The following is a 17,039-nucleotide window of genomic DNA, read 5'->3' on the forward strand; positions in this document are numbered from 1 at the left end:
TAGAAGAAGGAGAAGGAGGAGGAGCACATGGCCAGCGCCACGACGACCACGGAACTCCATCAGCATAATTACTTCTTTCATCTCGCGCCTGGCCAGTGATTTTGGAACCCTTTTCTCCGACCGACCGACCGACCGGCCGAGAGGTCCTTTACAGAGCAGGGGGCCCGGGTGCACGAATTAGAAGCACCGGAAATGGCGGATCGCTCGAAGCGTCGCTCAACGAACTCCTTCGAGAGCCAAAGAGTGAACTGCCCTGCGAACGGGTGCTCGGTATATCGTCGGCACCATCATCATCATCATCATCATTGGGGATTGCAGTGCAGTGTGAGCGCACGCACGCAAGAGGGGGACGCAACGACGGTTGTTGTGCACTTTTGCACTGTTGCACTTGCCATCATCTCCCCGGGAAGTGCACGTTGCTAGCGTGCGAGCGTCAGTGTGCCTCCGTCAGTGTGTGTGTGTGTGTGTCCAAGGGAGTGAAGCAGGTAGAACAGGGGGCAGAGAAGCCCCCCCCCTCCCCCCGTCCATTTCATCACCGGACTGGCCGCGTAAGAAGCATGTTTTGCTGCTTGTTCACAGCTTTCCAATCGCGATAATGATTTGCGGTGTTAATTTTCAGCAACACCCGGGGTTGTTCCGTGCCCACGGGTTGGACCCGACGGCCCCTCAACGGCTTAAAGCTTGTGTTTCCCCTCTCGGCACACACACACACACACTTGCGCATGCACACGCTTGCACTCGGGTAGTTCGCGTTCGTCTTCGATCAAGGGCTGAGACCTGAGCGAACGTTTTTTTGGGTGGGAAACGGTCGACGACTGACGACGCTGACGTAGGAAATGCGTGCAATTAATGCACCTTTGGAGTTACATTGTGGACGGTTTTGATGGTGACGCCGGTTGATTGAAAAGTAATGAGAATGTGGCATGTTTCCCCCTCGACAGACTTATCTTTCCATGGAGTCTTTACTGTTTGATGGAATGGATGTCAACCTCATGCTTACATTTTGTTTTTGTTTTGAAGACCTTATGTTTCCATATTATATTCTACCAGCTTTCTATGAATGGAATTCGTCCTCTAGAATTATACTTTAGTGAATTCTTATTAAAAAAAGCTTTAAAGTAATTTACTCGATATAGAATAGTATACAAGAAGAATATTTTCAAATGTTCTGATACTCCATTCCTTATTTAAATTCAAACTCAAATTGTGTAAAAGAATCTTCTAGAGACCTTTCAAGCCGCAAAAAACATAATTAATATTGCCTGACCTTTTTTTTCCTCTTCTTTGCAACCCCCATCGTCAGTTGATTGGATATCGCCGGCTGAATATCACATTTGCAAATGCATTTGGCGCCCCAACCTTACCGACCTGGGACTAGGGGCGCTGCCCAGCAGGTTTGTGGGAAGTACTCACCCTTGATAAGCTTACAAACACACCGTCGCAAGGAACCTAACACTATTTTTTCCCTCCCGCGATAGTTGTCGCACCCCGTTGTGCACCTCAGAAAGTAATGCTTAATGCTTTGTCACCTTTTTTGCTGGAATTTTGTTCTTACAACGACCGGTCCCCTTTGTTGCACCCCTTTCCGGTGCCCCCGGACTGCAGACAAATGCACCAACATCGTCACATGACTAATCGAATAAAAATTATCACCTCCATTGCTGCATTGCCCGTTCTGTTCTCTGTGTTCTGTTTCTGTTCTGTGTGATTAGGTTGCGCATTCGGTGGTGTTCCCAGTTGGCCAACCGTTTCCTCTCTCTCTTCTATTGCAAACACACCCACGTTTGGCGTTTTTTTGTGGCGACGAACATTGCATCGTGGAAATGCATCGTTTGTCGCCGCGCTGTGCCGCGCCGTGATGTCGCTTGGCGGGTGATTACACGTAATGATGATGATAATTATGTGTAGAATGCATTGCGACCTGATTTGCTGCACCACCATGGCCATTGGCAGGCCGCTACTGCTACTGCTGCTATTAATGCTCTACATGGCTTTTTTCCGCTTTACACTCACTCGGCGTTGGAGCTTAGGAACCGGATTCCTAATGTCACAAACGGTGAGGCAACAGATAAGGAAATGGGGTGCTAGCACCGTACGTGTGTCCTACATGTCTCGCGCGTGTGATTGTTGTTATTGTTTCACGACACAAATGACGACAAATTTGTAATTGTAATGTGAGAACTCCGGTTCAGTTCCCGGTTGTTTGTGTGTTTTATCGCTCCAAGCGCTCGAAGCGCTTTTCATAATAAAGAAAACCTTATCTCACTTTCCAACTGCAACGCCCTTAATGATGTGCGCTATGCATTAAAATATTCATCAACTCATCTTCTTTGCCCCTCCCCAGCGCAAGATGATGATCAATCTTCGTTCAATCAACAATCAAGAGCCTCTCTTTGTCTTTCTCTCGCGCGCGCGCATATACTCCACACATCAACGCTCAGTCTGGAGCTCCTGGCGAGGCTAATGAGTTTTCTCGCTTTTCCAAATCACCACCACCGCCGCCACCTGTACCGGCACCGGACCGTTAATTCGACAACATTTGCGACAGCGCAGACGACTGTCAACGGGCGATACCGTTAACCAGCAACAACTCCGCCCACCACCAAATGAGCTTTTGTCACCACGAACGAGCTCGGAAGCCAGCGGAATCAGCATCAGCATTCAATCGAAACAATCAATTATCACGATAATTAGAGGAAACTCATCGGTGAAAAGAAAAACAACCAACCAACCCAGTCGGCGGGTCGGACAATCAGCCAACCGGATAGACGCTACGGAGACATTCCACGCGTGTTGTCGTCCTTCACGTCGCTTTCGGGCAATCCGGTTCGCGTTTGCAAACTGATTTGGGAGTCAATTCGGGTCCGAGGTCACCGAAGTGTGACCAGCGCGCGGCGAATGGCGACGAAACCGACCGTCGACTTCCAATTAAAAGACGTTGGCCAGCCCCCGGGAGGGAGCAACAAATCGTAAAATACGAAATTAAAACAAGTAGCTACCTCACCGGTCACCGGAGACATTTGATATAGTGACAGCGAGCCTCTGGACCTTCGCCGGTCTCACAAAACAATGGCTAACAACGTGGCTGCCTGGGCGGTTGCGGTTGTTGTTGTTGATGATGACTCCATTTTCACAGTCAGCCACTCAGCCATCGGATCTGCTCAATTCAGCATCACCAACAAAATCGAGTGCGCACGCTAAGAGGTCGCGATCATCGAGCGTCGAGTGCCGAGTCAGCAGCAACTAGCCCAGGCCTGGCCAGTCCATCATGGTCGTGTCATAAAATATTTTAACAAGTTCATTGTCTACCCCGAAAACAAGAAATTACTTTGACGCCGCTGACACACTAACAACCTTGGGTCTTGGTGGGTGCAGCTGACTCGGTTCCGCTTGCTGCTCGCCCGTGGCGAGGGAAATATGCACGCGAACGAAATATGCTAGCTGGTGAGTTTTTCACCACCCCTCCCCTCCCGGGTTTTCGGGACACAAAAGCTCCCGAGTTTCACACAGGAAAGGTGGAAGTGTGCGTGGAAAATCTCCCCGGGTGCTGGGTCAGTTTGGAATTTGAACAACCCGCTAATCTTAAGCCATCCATCCACGCCAGCCAATCATAGCAACGAACGTTGGCAAGCAGCAGCAGCAGTCGAGGTGGTGCTGTTGGTTGCTGAGGCAACCGACCGTGGTCCCTCCGGTCGGTTGGTCCCGAGGTCCAGAGGAGGGCGCAATGATTTACGAGACTCATATTTTAATCATGAAGTCGCCGTTGCTGGTCGCTTGCTCGTCTAGTCTGCTCTCGCTGCTGCCCTGCCGGCCACACACACACACGCGTAGAAAACCGGACGACATCCGCTAATGCTCTCGAATCAACGGCCAGCTGACATTTTTCATCTGCCATTTTGGTTTTTCTTCGACTTTTTTTTTCTCGTCGCTTTTTGGGGAAGAAAATTTAGGAAAACACCAAGAAGATTGGACCTCGACACTCGACAGGGCGTTGAACTTGAAGCAAAAACAGAAACCCCGCAGAAGGACACACATTCATTGCTTTGCCAATTGGAAAAGGAAAATCCCACAAAAGAGGGAAAATCAAACAAGACCGCCTCGACGCGTCACTGGGCTGCTGCTGCTGCTGCTGCTGCTGTTCATTTGTCAGCTTAAGTAGCGGCCACTCCCTGCCACCTTAAACCGATCATTAGCTTCGCGGCGCATTAGCGCACATAAGGCGCACGCTCTGCTTCTTCTGCCTCTTTACAATCTATTTAATCCCTCGCTTGGCACCCCAAAAAGCAAGAGGAACATAGAGGAAATGTACCGAACACCATATGCGTGGCCGGGCCGGCAGGCCGTGGCCACTGTCTAATGGCGGACAGGAAGCAAATTATGCTAATTTCAATTTAGAGTTTCCTTTTAGACTTCGCGGCGACTTCCGAAATTGCATCCAGAGGTGCGCGGCGATGCATAACAAGCCAGGGGCAGGTCAGGATCGCCAGGAGGGTTCCCAGGATCGCAAACCTGGCCAATTTTCGGCTCCAGGATCTGACAACAACAGTGTTGCAAAGCGGCGAGGGAGAGAAGAGTAAGGAGCATTCGGCTGTTTACATTGAGACTTAGGAGCCTCAAGACAAGACACCAAAAACCGACGCCGACGGCTTCAGCGTTTGATGATCCCTGGCGTGGCGCGGCTTCGCTGTCAAGAAGTCGGCGGTAGAACGAAGAAGCAGCACAAAAGACGCGCCTTTTGCCAGCACACAGGTTGCACAGCTAACAAGTACTGATCGCTGGGTCGACCAACCGACTGATCACTATCGCTTGCCGTTGCTTAACTTCCGATCGGCAGCGAACGAGGGATCCTTCTTCTCCATTTTCTTCGTCGTCGTTATTTCTTCTTCGTTTCTGCGGATGGTCAGAAACTCCAAGATGACTCAGGCGAAATGGTGGCGGTAGAGAGAGCGCTACCGACGTAAATTGCCGAGGTAATTTTCAATTAGCCGTATGCATAAGCAACAACGACTCGTCGGTTGCTGTTGCTGATCGGATACCGGCCAACCGGTAGGATCAACGGTGTGACGCGGCGGTAGGCAGATCATGATTCTGCATTTTCCACCACCAGTGGAACCAGTTTGTGCCCTTGGTGATGGTATTAAGAATGGAAATTGAAAAACATCGCATCGCATAGTCAAACAGGGCTGCAACGTGAACCCTCTTTAGTACAAAGTTACTTTAGTATAACGTTTAAAAGAAAAGTGAACCCTCGGCTCGCGTTGCTCGGTGACGTTTTTCCATCTTCATCACCCTCTTCTCGGTTTAACACTTCGCATTTCGCAACATCCGCCCCCTAATTATCGGCTTCACTCACTGGCTGGTTGGATAAACGGATATTGCCTACCAGTTGGCCGGCTGGTTGGCCGGACGGTTTCAATCTCGAACCTCATTTCCGTTTTTCGGTCGACAACACGCCGTGGCCATTGGGCTGCCTTCTTTTTCAATTTGCCACCCCAAATGATTATGTTCGAACATTATAATGCCTTCTAGCGCTGAGTGCCGGTTGCTCGTCGCCTATAAAGGTGTCAAGAAGAATGATTGGAACAGGGTGCATTGTGTTTGGCGAACGTTTTTGCAGTGGAACATAACATCTAAGTTTATCAAGCAATGGTTTTCGAATCTTAATCTCTGGTACTAAATACGTTGTTCCTAAATCTACGGTCGGCCTTTGCTGCAATCAACTTTTGGTGATAAAATCCTCCTCCTATTCCAGGATATTCCAGGGATCCCTTCTGAGCAGCTAAATTGTGAGCATCTGTCGTATTAAATCCCCCGAGAGAGAGCGAAAACGAAGGGAACGAGTGGACGAGTTTATGATGCGGAAAATTAAAAGTCCATCCCTGGGACGGTCGCAACGCTTGCTGCGACACGCACCCCTCCTTCTACAATCAATCAATCGGTCCAAGCGCGTTGCCCAGACAACCACGGGCGAGTGTCGAAAGATGCTGCGTGCTTTTTGTGCTACACAACGGAGTCTGACGACTTCTGCAGCAGCCACAAGCAAACGAGAGGCGAGTTCGCGTTTTATAGTCCTTTGGCCAACGTCGCAAGGTGCACCGGCCGGCGCATCATCCGCGAATGCACGCGAAACGAAAGCCATAAATTGGTCGCGATAAATAATATATTAATTAAACGCCATCATCGTTTTGCCACTTTTGAGCCAGCATCACGGGGTCGCCAGACCACTGCTCCGGTAGCCGGGGCCTTAAGAACGGGTAAATGAGTTTCATCAACCTTCACTCCAGGGCCTCCCCTTCCGCCCCGTGGGATCGTGTATGCAAATATGTATTTATGATTCCGCGACCGACCCCAAAACTTCCCAATTTTTTGTTTGTGGGGTCCACATTCTGCCAAAAAGGTTAATTAATTCCCGAAAGATCCGCTCCGCAAGAGCAGCAGCAGCACCAGAAGAAGAGGAATTCATATTTCCGCGACGGGTGTTCTCTCCTTCTCTCTCTCTTCATCGCACGCATCGTCTGTTCACCCTTTTGTTCCGTGGCGAGTCACCTGTCGAGTGACGAATTGTGAATGTCGGCGCTACGCTCCTCTTCTTGGCCACCACCGGCACTGGCAGCACCGGCAGCAGCAGCAACAGGACGGCTGCGGCGATGCTCGAGGCGTAAAACGTTATGCTCGGTGACCTGCGAAGTGCGGAGACAAAACAGAGAAACCGACAACCGGAGAGTCCCTTCCTGAGCTGGCTGAGGGAAGGTAACTCCGATAACGATCGAACCGGCATTGGCGGTGTCCTCTCCTCTCCTGACCCCGCTGTCCCGCTGCTACATGCCATGGCACGGCACGGCTATCGGGCAACAATTGAAATGGAACAAATTTTTACAACTTGGAACTATGTTAAACGATGAGCCGCACGGTAATCGGATCGGATCACCGGGCGGCGTCCTTCCCTTCCCTTTTCCTTCCACATTCCACGCGGGTAATAAACGGGACCCAGAAGGCCGGTCAGTCGGTCGGTCGCTTGCTCGGTGCGGGACAAAATAAAAATTAAAAACGATGTTCCGACGATAAGCCGGAATGAAGGGTCCCTCCTGCAGCCGATGCAACGCACGCATTCGCTGCTGGTGCTGTTGCAGCGTAAATTAATTATGACCATGCGAGGTATGTTGCCGCTGTTGATGATGATCATCGTAATGATGATGATGCGGTTCGCGCGCGCGCGCTCGCGCCAACTCGAGCACGCTTGAACACTCCTTTCCGCGGTTCAAGGTGTTGTTGAGCATGTTGAACGTAAAATTATCCAACGCACCAACCTGAAGATAACACAGCGCAGCAGCAGCAGCAACAGAGACAACCATTCCCACACACACTTAAAAGTTGTTCACTGGCCCCTCACCTCTTCCTTCAGCCTTTCCTTTAAACACCGTTGTTGGTCTTCATGTTTTTGAAGTCATTCGAAGGCGAGATCCACGATGATGAAGGGTTCAGGGCGCGTCTTAATAAATTGGTGCATTCGAGTTGATGAAGCTATTCAACTGTCTTGCAAGCGTGCACTAGTACTACTGCCTGTGTGTGTGTGTGTGTGTGTGTGTGTGTGTGTGTTCTTGAGCAGTTACAACAACTGCATCACTGTGCAGAACTCCCCAACCCCCGGGAATGACGGATGACTATGGAAATTAAAATTGCAACATTATGCTGTTGAATGATCCCATTTATGAGTCACTAAAGGGAGGCCAGGGGGAGGGTCTACCAGCCAGAAGGATTGTTCCAACATCGCCTTCCTTTTTTGAGCACACGATAGGCAAAGAGAAGTGTCTCAATCTCATCATCCGGTTCGGCCACCCACCTGATCGGTCGACACTTCCTTTCCGGAGCAGAGAGACCTCACCTTCGCCGGTGGCCAACCGTTGAAAGTGTCGAAAGATCGGTTTGAATCCGTGGCGCCTTTCAAACACCTCACGGGTATCCCCGGGACCCCGGATATTATATTATTATCCCGCTAATGATCGAAATGTCTTAACTCGCGCACCGGAAATTGATGATAATCAAGTGAAGTGTTGGTGTGTGTGTGTGTCCGCTGCGATTTTTCTAACACTTTTGAAAAGTCATCAACCCAAAACACGCCAAAAGAATGCCTCCGGGGCTCGAGGTCTCGGGTCTCTAATCACCGTTTTCACTGGTCCAGGGCGGGTGTCGCCGTTTCGACGGATCTTTTCTGTCATCTTCCCGAAATATCACCTCTCTACCTCGGCCGCTGTCAGTCAGTCATCGATCCCGGTCATGCCCGGAGTAGTCTCGAGACCCCTAATTTTAGCCAATTTTTCACCGAGCACCGAGCATCGAGCGTGGTGCGAGCGAAGAGACAACGGAAACGGTCTCGGCCAGCTCGGGGTGGCCACCGCAGGGCCGAACGATTGCTGCGTGTGGGCTGCTGGGTGGTCAAACCCACTCTTTCAACACTTGTCTTCGGTCGGTTCGGTTCGGGACCCATAACGCACTCTCCAGAAAGAGAGAGAGAGGAAAAAATTCTTTGGATCGGAACAGAACAGAGCGTTGTTGTTGCTGCTGCTGCTGGTTGTATGATAAATTCGAAAACATTTTTAAGACACTTTCGTGCAACTTTTCATACTTCTACGGCTTGTGGTCTCTCCGGGACTGTCCGAGGGCCTCGCCTGCGTGCGTGCGCGTGTGTGTGTGTTGAACGAACCCCCCACGGAGCTGCAACTGTCATACCGGTCGACGAAGGTGACAATATTTATCCCTTCACCGGACAGACGGGCGGACGGAGGGACGTGGTCGTGGTGGTGTCGTTGTTGTCGTCGTCGTTGGCCGCCGTCCTCAGCGGGCGACTCCTCGAGGTGGTTCCTGCTGTGCGCGCGCGGACACACACACGCCAGAGGTGTTTGCTGCGTGGTCATAAAAATGAATGTTTCAAATGACTCCTTTGCTGGTGCGCTGCGCCCTGTGCACTGCATCATCACCTTGCACACGGACTCCACGGACTGCCGCCTTTGGCCAAACACCTCTTTAAGCGGCCTGTCGTCGGTGTCGTTGGCGGTCCGTGGCTCGAGGAAATTAAAATTCCAAACAATAATTAATTGGAAAACTTCCCCAAAAATATAAAATTGAGGATAATACGATTATCTGCCGGAGACCCACACCGTTGGGGACACCTTCCTCGACCGAGGATTCGAGGAGGAACTCGATTTGTCCCACCAGGTATAGATGCTGGTTATGCGTGGTGGTCAGCATCGATTTGGATGATATCACACCTCCTGCAGATCGCCCTAGAGGGTCTTCAAATGCATGCGTGATAGGGAGAAACAATTGGAAAAGTGTTGGAACCTCGAACGCGACGAACGTTTGTCCTCGCAAACAATAACAAACCGACTTCACCGAAGACTGGACGGTGCCAGGTCCCGGGGTGAGGTGAGAATAATCGATTTATTACGCGTTTCGAGCGTCGAGTCTGCTGATGGCAGCTCCCGTAAGGAAGATAGAAGTCACGTAAAGTGCTGCAGCATCGGCCGTAGAAGGAAGCGAGGTCCCCCTTCTTAACAATACCAACGGCGTGGAAGAAGCGTTACAAATGGCCATCGTTATTCTTGTATTTGTGTTTCTATATTGAAACGTCAAAATAGTCATTATTCTTGTTCCGCCCGCGTACTACCACTACTCTCTGGCGAATCCTCCGGCATCCCGTGTGGTCGTGGTCGTGGTCGCGGTGGCCGCGGTGTGGCCACGATATCGGGCTCTCGGACCTCGGATTTTAAGTAGATGTTTATTTATGATGAGAATACACCTCGCTAGCCGTTGGCGCGATTAATCTTAACTCGCTCGCTTCCCATCTTCTTGGACCGCTTCCCTTTCTCCCAATCCCAATCCGATATAGTGGAGTGGAGTCCCTCACCGGCAGCGACGGAATGCGAATTGGAGTGCGTAGGAGTCTCCCTGAAATGTCATCGAAAAAGGGTTCCCTTCGTTCGTTGATTACGAGTTTGCGTGTCTCGCTGAGAACTTTTGCTCCGGTGCCAGGTCAGTCAGCACAGTCACGAGTTGTAACCGAAGGTTGTTGAAAGGGCTCTTTGCGGTCCTCCCTTTTGGGGAGGGGGGACAAAATGTCTTCATCCAACGGCAACACTTTTCGTTGCTGACAGTTTGTTGACTTTGGAAATGGTTGAAGGATACAGCTTAGACTTATGATGGTCCTTGGAACAGTCAGAATCAACCCCCGACCAACAAAATTCGTGTGCCAATGAGTCATCGATCTCACGCTCTCATGAGCTGAAAGTAAAAGTCAACGACAAAGAAGACCTCGCCGTGGCCAAGAATTCGGGAAAATGACTTCATTCAACTCCACCATCGGTCTTGGTTCGGTGACTCCCTTTGACAATCAACAGCTGGATAAAGGATTTTTTGGAGCGAACCAGATGTCCCCCGGGGGCGAGGGTGCTGCCGCTGGTGCTAATGATCGATTCGCATGCGTCGGTAGCATATTCATTTGCAACCTCACCTCCGCCCGGGGGGGAGGCCCGTTCACACTTCCAGTTCTGCGAAGCGGATCGTGACCTCAAATCTAAATTACCTGGCAAATCGTGCACCAAAAACGTTGTCACCGTCGAGAAACAAAGAAAGGGGTGTAAACGCGTCACTCACGGGTTTCTTTTGGAATCTGACCTGACCTGGAGCTGACAATTCCATCCCCGAGGTGCGATCATGGGGTGGCGATAACCGGGAATTGCGACAACGTCTGTTTGCTGATTCTAATTTAGACCGATGATGATGAGTTGTATGTTTGTTGAGGCAAACATCGGGGAGTATTATCGACATCGACAGCATAAACATAAATGGTGAGCTCTGTGGTGTTTGATGTTTCTTTGCAGCAACAACAACAACCGACACAATGTCATCGAGGGAGTAACGGTCAGGGATCCGGAACTCCCACTGCGTAACAGGATACGGACAGTTGCACAGATCGACAACGAGGCAAACCGATCCCTATACCACCAGCAGCTAAGGACAAACCTTGCTCTGCACACCCCGGGGGATATCTATTGTCACCGGATTGCGAGGGTTAACCAGCCACCACCACCAACACCATCGAATTGGCCTCATAGGGGAACACGGGGGATGGCTTGGCTCGCTGACAACCCCGTTTCAGGTTGTTATTTATGACGGAACAGGTTCGTCCGGTGGCTTAAGCTCCGGCCGTGGTGGTGGTAGTGCCAGAACCAACCGAAAACGGTTAGGTTGTTAGTGCTCGGGTCTCGGAGGTCAGTAGGGAGGGAGCTGCGAAGCTTATGTTCGATCGTTACTCGATCAACACTTTGTCAACACTCGTTCAAAAGACGATTTTTCACCCCCTCCCTCTTCCTTTTCCTCTCTCTCCGTTGAGAGCATCACCAACCGACCAGCACACAAGGTATGGTATCCGCTTTCAGCGATCAATCGCGAACGGCAAAGGCACGGGGCCACCAGGCGTTGTCATCGAGGGTGGCACCGGTGGTCGCACGAGAGACACACAGCCCGAAACCTCCACCTCCTTCTTCTGCTGCTGCTGCTTCTCGATCAGCACGGGAAGATATGGAAAATTAATGAATTTACAAATTAATCAGATAATGAGCGCGCATTTCGTGGTGCGATCGATGGCGCGATCGAACTCATCTCCCCCTTCCCCTTCTCCTCTCCCACCCCGTCTTCAGGTGGTGAGCTCGAATCGACGGAGGCGATCGATCCGCTCGATCCGAGCGGTGGTATTTGCATAATTTATGTCACTTCTGACCATCGGTTACGGACCCGGCCCGGAGTGTGGATTTCAATCCGTTGTGCGTGTGTGTGTGTGTGTGTGTGTGGACGACGAGCTAGACCGTAGGACTGTTGATCGCAGACTCTTTTGAATGACATTTTGGGATTTGTTCCAACACTTCGCGAGGTGGCAAACAAACGATCGATTCCCCCGGGGGCCGTTAAACGTTTTGTTAACATTTCGTGTTCTCGCGTGCACGCGGGGCGCGAGAGAATGGCCTCCAAAAACTCCCGAGTCCCCCCTCTGCACACAACCGATGCATGGGAGGAAGATAATTAATGATCGCGCGACGGCGGCTCGAGCCCTTTCGGAGGTCAACCTCGCGCGGACGCTTCGGGATTTTTCCAGGAGAAGCCAGCAGCCAGCACCAACTTCACGGCCACAAGAAATGGCGTTGGCTTTTCGGGGTCCGGTCTGGTCGGCAAAAGCAGTTCTGTTCTCTGCTGCAACAAACAAAAAGGGTGTTAATTAAGCTGTCTTCAGCTGGGAAGAAGATTGATGTTGCTGATGTTCTAGCAGCCTCAGGGCGCCGCAAGCGAGGCCCTTTGAAGCCGCACCCCACGCCACACCACACCTTACCACACGAGCAGCGATCACAGGCTATCATTATTGTAGCATTCGCCTTTAGCTCGAGGTGGATACCGTGGCTTACCTTTACCATCGTCGTCGAGGATCATTGCCGACCCCGACGCTGAGCTCCTAATGAGCGAATCAGTCGACGTGCTCGAGCTCCAAGATCCACCACAAATTACGTGCGCGTCTGTGTGGTGTGGCCATTCGGCAATAAAGTCATAAAGCACGCACTGTCGACGGTCCACGGCACTAGCGGCTTACGATATGCTCCCTGCGCATTGAGCTGTTATAAAGAAGTCAACTCCTAATGCCAACTTCACCTTTCATCGCGCATCCCATTTGCGAAGCGAAAGCCTCGTCGATCGTCGGTTTTTTTTTTTGCGTTTCTGGTCATGATTTCAGCTTTTACGGTTTCGCTGACATCGGATCGGCCAACGCCAACGAAGAGAAGGAGAAAAATCTCCCGAAAAAGCAGGCTTTGGGCTAAGCCTGCTGCAATTGAATTAATTTACGACCTCGGAGCAAGCTTCTGGTTTGGCACGACGTCATATCGTCGTCGCAAATAGCTTCATTTGGCAAAGATTTGGTTCTCCAATGCTCGGGATCGGCATTTGAAACCAACGCGCCCGACCGGATGCAGAAATGATCGAACTGGCTTTATGACCCAACCCCCTCCCCTCTCTCGGGGAGGAATGCATCGGGGAGGGGGCGCCATCCAACGTCAATCCGAGCCAATGCCTTTAAGCCGCTTTCGAACTCCCAACGACAACGACGTGACCGTGCGTCGATGGTGGAGGAATATTGGCCCCAAAAGACTGGCTGCTGCTGCTGCTGGCCATTTTATGGCTCAACAATTCAATCAGCATAATTTTTCCGGCTTCCTCCCTTCCTCGCAATCAATGGTCTACCCCCGGATTCAATTCCCGTGTGTGCGTGTGTGTGTGTGTGTCGAGCCCCGTAACCGGACACTAGCTGGAACGCAACGCAACAGAACAGAGCGCTTATCAGGCGAGAGCGATCGCGGAATTGGGGATTCGGGTTTTTGGGCGACAGTAAACTAATCTCAATTAATTAAAACCCGATAAAGCGTACGCACGCACGCACGCCCCGAAATCGATGTTTATGTATGAGAACGCACATCGAACGGCGCTCCCGGGAGGTGGCCACCTGCCACGTTCCAGCGTTCCAGCCATCCAGCCAGCTGGAAGATACTACGACAGATAACCGACTGGCCAGCCAGCGAGCCAGCGCTGACCATAAATCAAGTCTCGCATTTCGTTCTGCGCATTTCGCCACAAACCAAGGCCTCGGATTGTATGCTCCAGCACAGTGTGTCTGCGTATGCCTGGCGTATGTTCTGGCAGAAGCATCGTTTCCCTTCTAGGATCCAGGTGAGCAGACTCACCGGTTGAGGCTCTAGGGAGTCGTAAAGGAGGCCATTTCGTTCCGATACTGATCGAACCATTTTACGGGAGGATACGACAGACGCACGAGCGAGCGACGATTGAAAATTTTGGGACACGAAAGAAGCTATTTGCTCGCGAATGCTAGATCAGACAAAAGGCAGCGATTCGCGATTGATTATCGTGCTTCGGGGGGTCGCTCGCCGGATGAAATCGAATACTCGTGTTCATGGTGATCGTGGTTGGTGAAGCCATCAGAAGCCTCTCGTTTGTTTATCTACTTCATTATCTTGCGGCAGCACATGTTAACAGCTTCTAGGTCTCTGCCGGCTGCTGCTGCTCTAGTATGCTTCCTGAAACCCAATCAGCAGTCAGTCAACTCTAATCGCATCGAAATCCCGCCTTCGGCCTTCGATTCCGTATCGAGATTCGATCCCGATCACCCCTGGCCAACTCGTTAATGGTTTGTTTTTCGTTGGTTTATGCTGTGGGGATGGGAAACCTAACGCCATATTGCTTGATCACACCTCTGCTAACGATTTAATCAATTAAATCAAATCGCATCTCATCTAAATGTTTTGGGGTTTTTTTTCTTCAAAGAGCGTTGGATCGAAGATGAGAACCAGGAATTCAATCTTTCGTCATGTAATCATGCTTCGACTGGAAAAGAACAACAAATTTGATTTTAATTCCCAGTCAGCGCATAAATCAAGCTCGATAAAACTTGAGCCACGGACAGCGATGGCGTATCAGTTAGCGTCCGTGCCCGTTGTCTTCCGGCGCGATCAGTCTGGCACTTACTAATCAGTTTCACCACCACCACCAACACCAGCACCAGCAGCGGCCCTTGAGTCGTTTAATTAAATTTAAATTTACTACCAAACCGACAGTAAAGCCTCTCCTCCGGAAAGCTTATCAGCAATTTAAGGTGACAAACCGTGTGCACCAACAGCAGCCAGCCAGCGGGCCAACGGACACCGGTCAACACACACGCACACACACAGAGACGCACTCGCTTTCGGGCTCGCGGTGTTATAAACGTAATCTTATTAATTTTTTATTGCACCATTCCGATCGCGGGTCCTCTTCGCCTTTTCGGGGGTCCCGAGACACACACACACATCCTCTGGGAGGGTGAAAAGGGTGGAGGGGTGGCACGTAAATTAAAATCCGGACTTTGGATGCCGGATAGGAATCACGGCCGACCACCGGGGGTCCTCGAAAGCCTCGCATCGATTATAAACACCTTCCACCTAATTAAGGGGATCACAGACCTCCTCTCCGCCTCCCCCTCCCCCTCCTTCTTCTCTGCTGCCAGTGCACCACGGGTGGCGCAGCGATGGCCCCGAGGGGAGGGTGAAAAACGAGAAAAAAAAGATTTTTTTTATTTCTCCAAACGCGGATCGTTAATGTCTCCGGGGGTGCGTCAACGAGGGACGTTGTTTGTTTCACAGCCGGCCTGTGAGTTGCTTCTAAGACCAGCATGTGGCGAGGTGATATGCTGACAACCCCCGGGAATGCCACCGTCTGGCGAGTTCTGGTCTTGGTTACTGTCTTTGTTACAAAGCAAACGAAGCAATTCGATCCACTTGAGCATGATTAAACATAGAAAAAGGACCGCAATGCAAATGCTCATCAAATGCAGTCGCCAACCACCGAGTAATTGATCACAATGCAGGTTGTTTCAAGCAACAATTGCACCTGCTGCTGCTCCTACTGCTGTTGATGATGAAGCGACAGCAGCAAACGATGAACCTCCGAGCTCCAGCCTGGCAGTTTAATTGCATTTCGTTACATCGAGTAATGGCGCGAAGCCCGGGCACCATTTTTCACGGGTTGGGTTTGGTTAAATTGAAAATCCATGCGAACCAACAAGCAACGGCTAGCATGAAACATTAATGTCACTCCAATCTTCCCGTCAATCATGAACCACCTCGCGTGTACTGGCACGCTATGAGCGGCATAAAACCTTCATGAAGACCAACACCAGCGCCCATTACTATCAGAAGGAACAGGTGTGCCGGTGTCGCGTATCCCGAATGCACCAAAGGGCGCGTATGCAACAGATTTTGCATTTATTTAAAGCACCAGGTACTAGGTCCACGGCAGTTCAGCTACTCCATTTTTCACGAACCAAGCTGTCAAATCGATGCTCGTCGGTGCCATTTTTCTCTGAGCCGTTCGTCCCGGATTCCGTTTATTTGTTTTATGCGCTGGCCATCTGCGCTTCTGGGGCGGCACAAAGTAACGACGAAGCAGTCAATGGTGGTCGATGGTCGATGGTGACCTGTGGGGCAATCCATCTGGGACCGTTCCCAGGATCCACTTGCGCCGGTTGGAGTAAGTAATTCGTCAGCAGAGGCACCGGGTGGAAGCAATGGCGCTTGCCCAATTCGCAGTAATTGAAAATCAAACTGAAAAACAAGGCATTAAATTTTCAAATTGAAAACAAATGTCCTCTTCAACGTGCTGCTGGGGGGTTGGCAATAAATTGTTCACGCCAAAAAAAACGATGGAAAAAGAGGGCAGTAGATGCCTGGAGTGCGCGATGATGCACTCGAGCTGGTGGCAAGATGTCACGCTTTCGTTTTTCACTCCAACGAGCATCCTGACGTGGATAGAATGGCGACTGATAATGTGTGCGATAGAAGGGTGTCAAATGTGCAGCCATTAATTGAAACATGAAGTGATGGGACAGTTTAAGCACAATTATGTTTATGCTACCAAGTGTTCTCATGCTGGTAGGACGAATTCCTGTCAATCATGAAAAGGTATTAAGTGTGACCCTCATGAAGTCGTTCAGTCATCGTTTGTTCTCCTTTATGCGCATAACCACTATTAACATCATGCTTGATAATATTTCGCGGCATTTAGTCTCCTTTAACTCCTTATAATCTTTCTCTTGCGTTTGCTCTACCAACATTTCTTTGTATTCTTGGCATAAAATATTCAAGAGACAATGTATTTCAACATTAGGAACGGAAATGCTTCCTACATTATGTTCTTATTAAAGATGATCTCTTACGGTATAACAACATCTTCTAAAACTTATGCAAACGAGCAACTCACCTTCCGGTCTTGGTGATGATCATCTCGGTGCCGAGTTCGTTAAACTTTTCCCATAGTTCCTTCGTCTCCAAGTGACACTGAACTGGTTGCAGATCCTCTGAATTACAGGATCCAACGATGGTGGGACGTTTCTGTCGAAAGGAACATCGCTCATCATTATCATGTCATAATTCGCAGATCCAGACCTTCAGAAC

General features: G+C 50.5%; 1 protein-coding gene across 1 annotated transcript in view; it reads right to left on the reverse strand.

Moving 5' to 3' along the window:
- The window catches only part of LOC125959635 (T-box protein H15-like), a 44,839-nt gene that overhangs the window by 18,091 nt on the left and 9,709 nt on the right, over window positions 1-17,039 (reverse strand). The window contains exon 7 of the mRNA XM_049692463.1: window positions 16,846-16,976. Coding sequence (XP_049548420.1) covers window positions 16,846-16,976 — 131 coding nt within the window. The remainder of the gene's footprint in view (window positions 1-16,845; window positions 16,977-17,039) is intronic.

The sequence above is a fragment of the Anopheles darlingi genome, chromosome 2 (genome assembly GCF_943734745.1).
Source record: "Anopheles darlingi chromosome 2, idAnoDarlMG_H_01, whole genome shotgun sequence".
Lineage (NCBI taxonomy): Eukaryota > Metazoa > Arthropoda > Insecta > Diptera > Culicidae > Anopheles > Anopheles darlingi.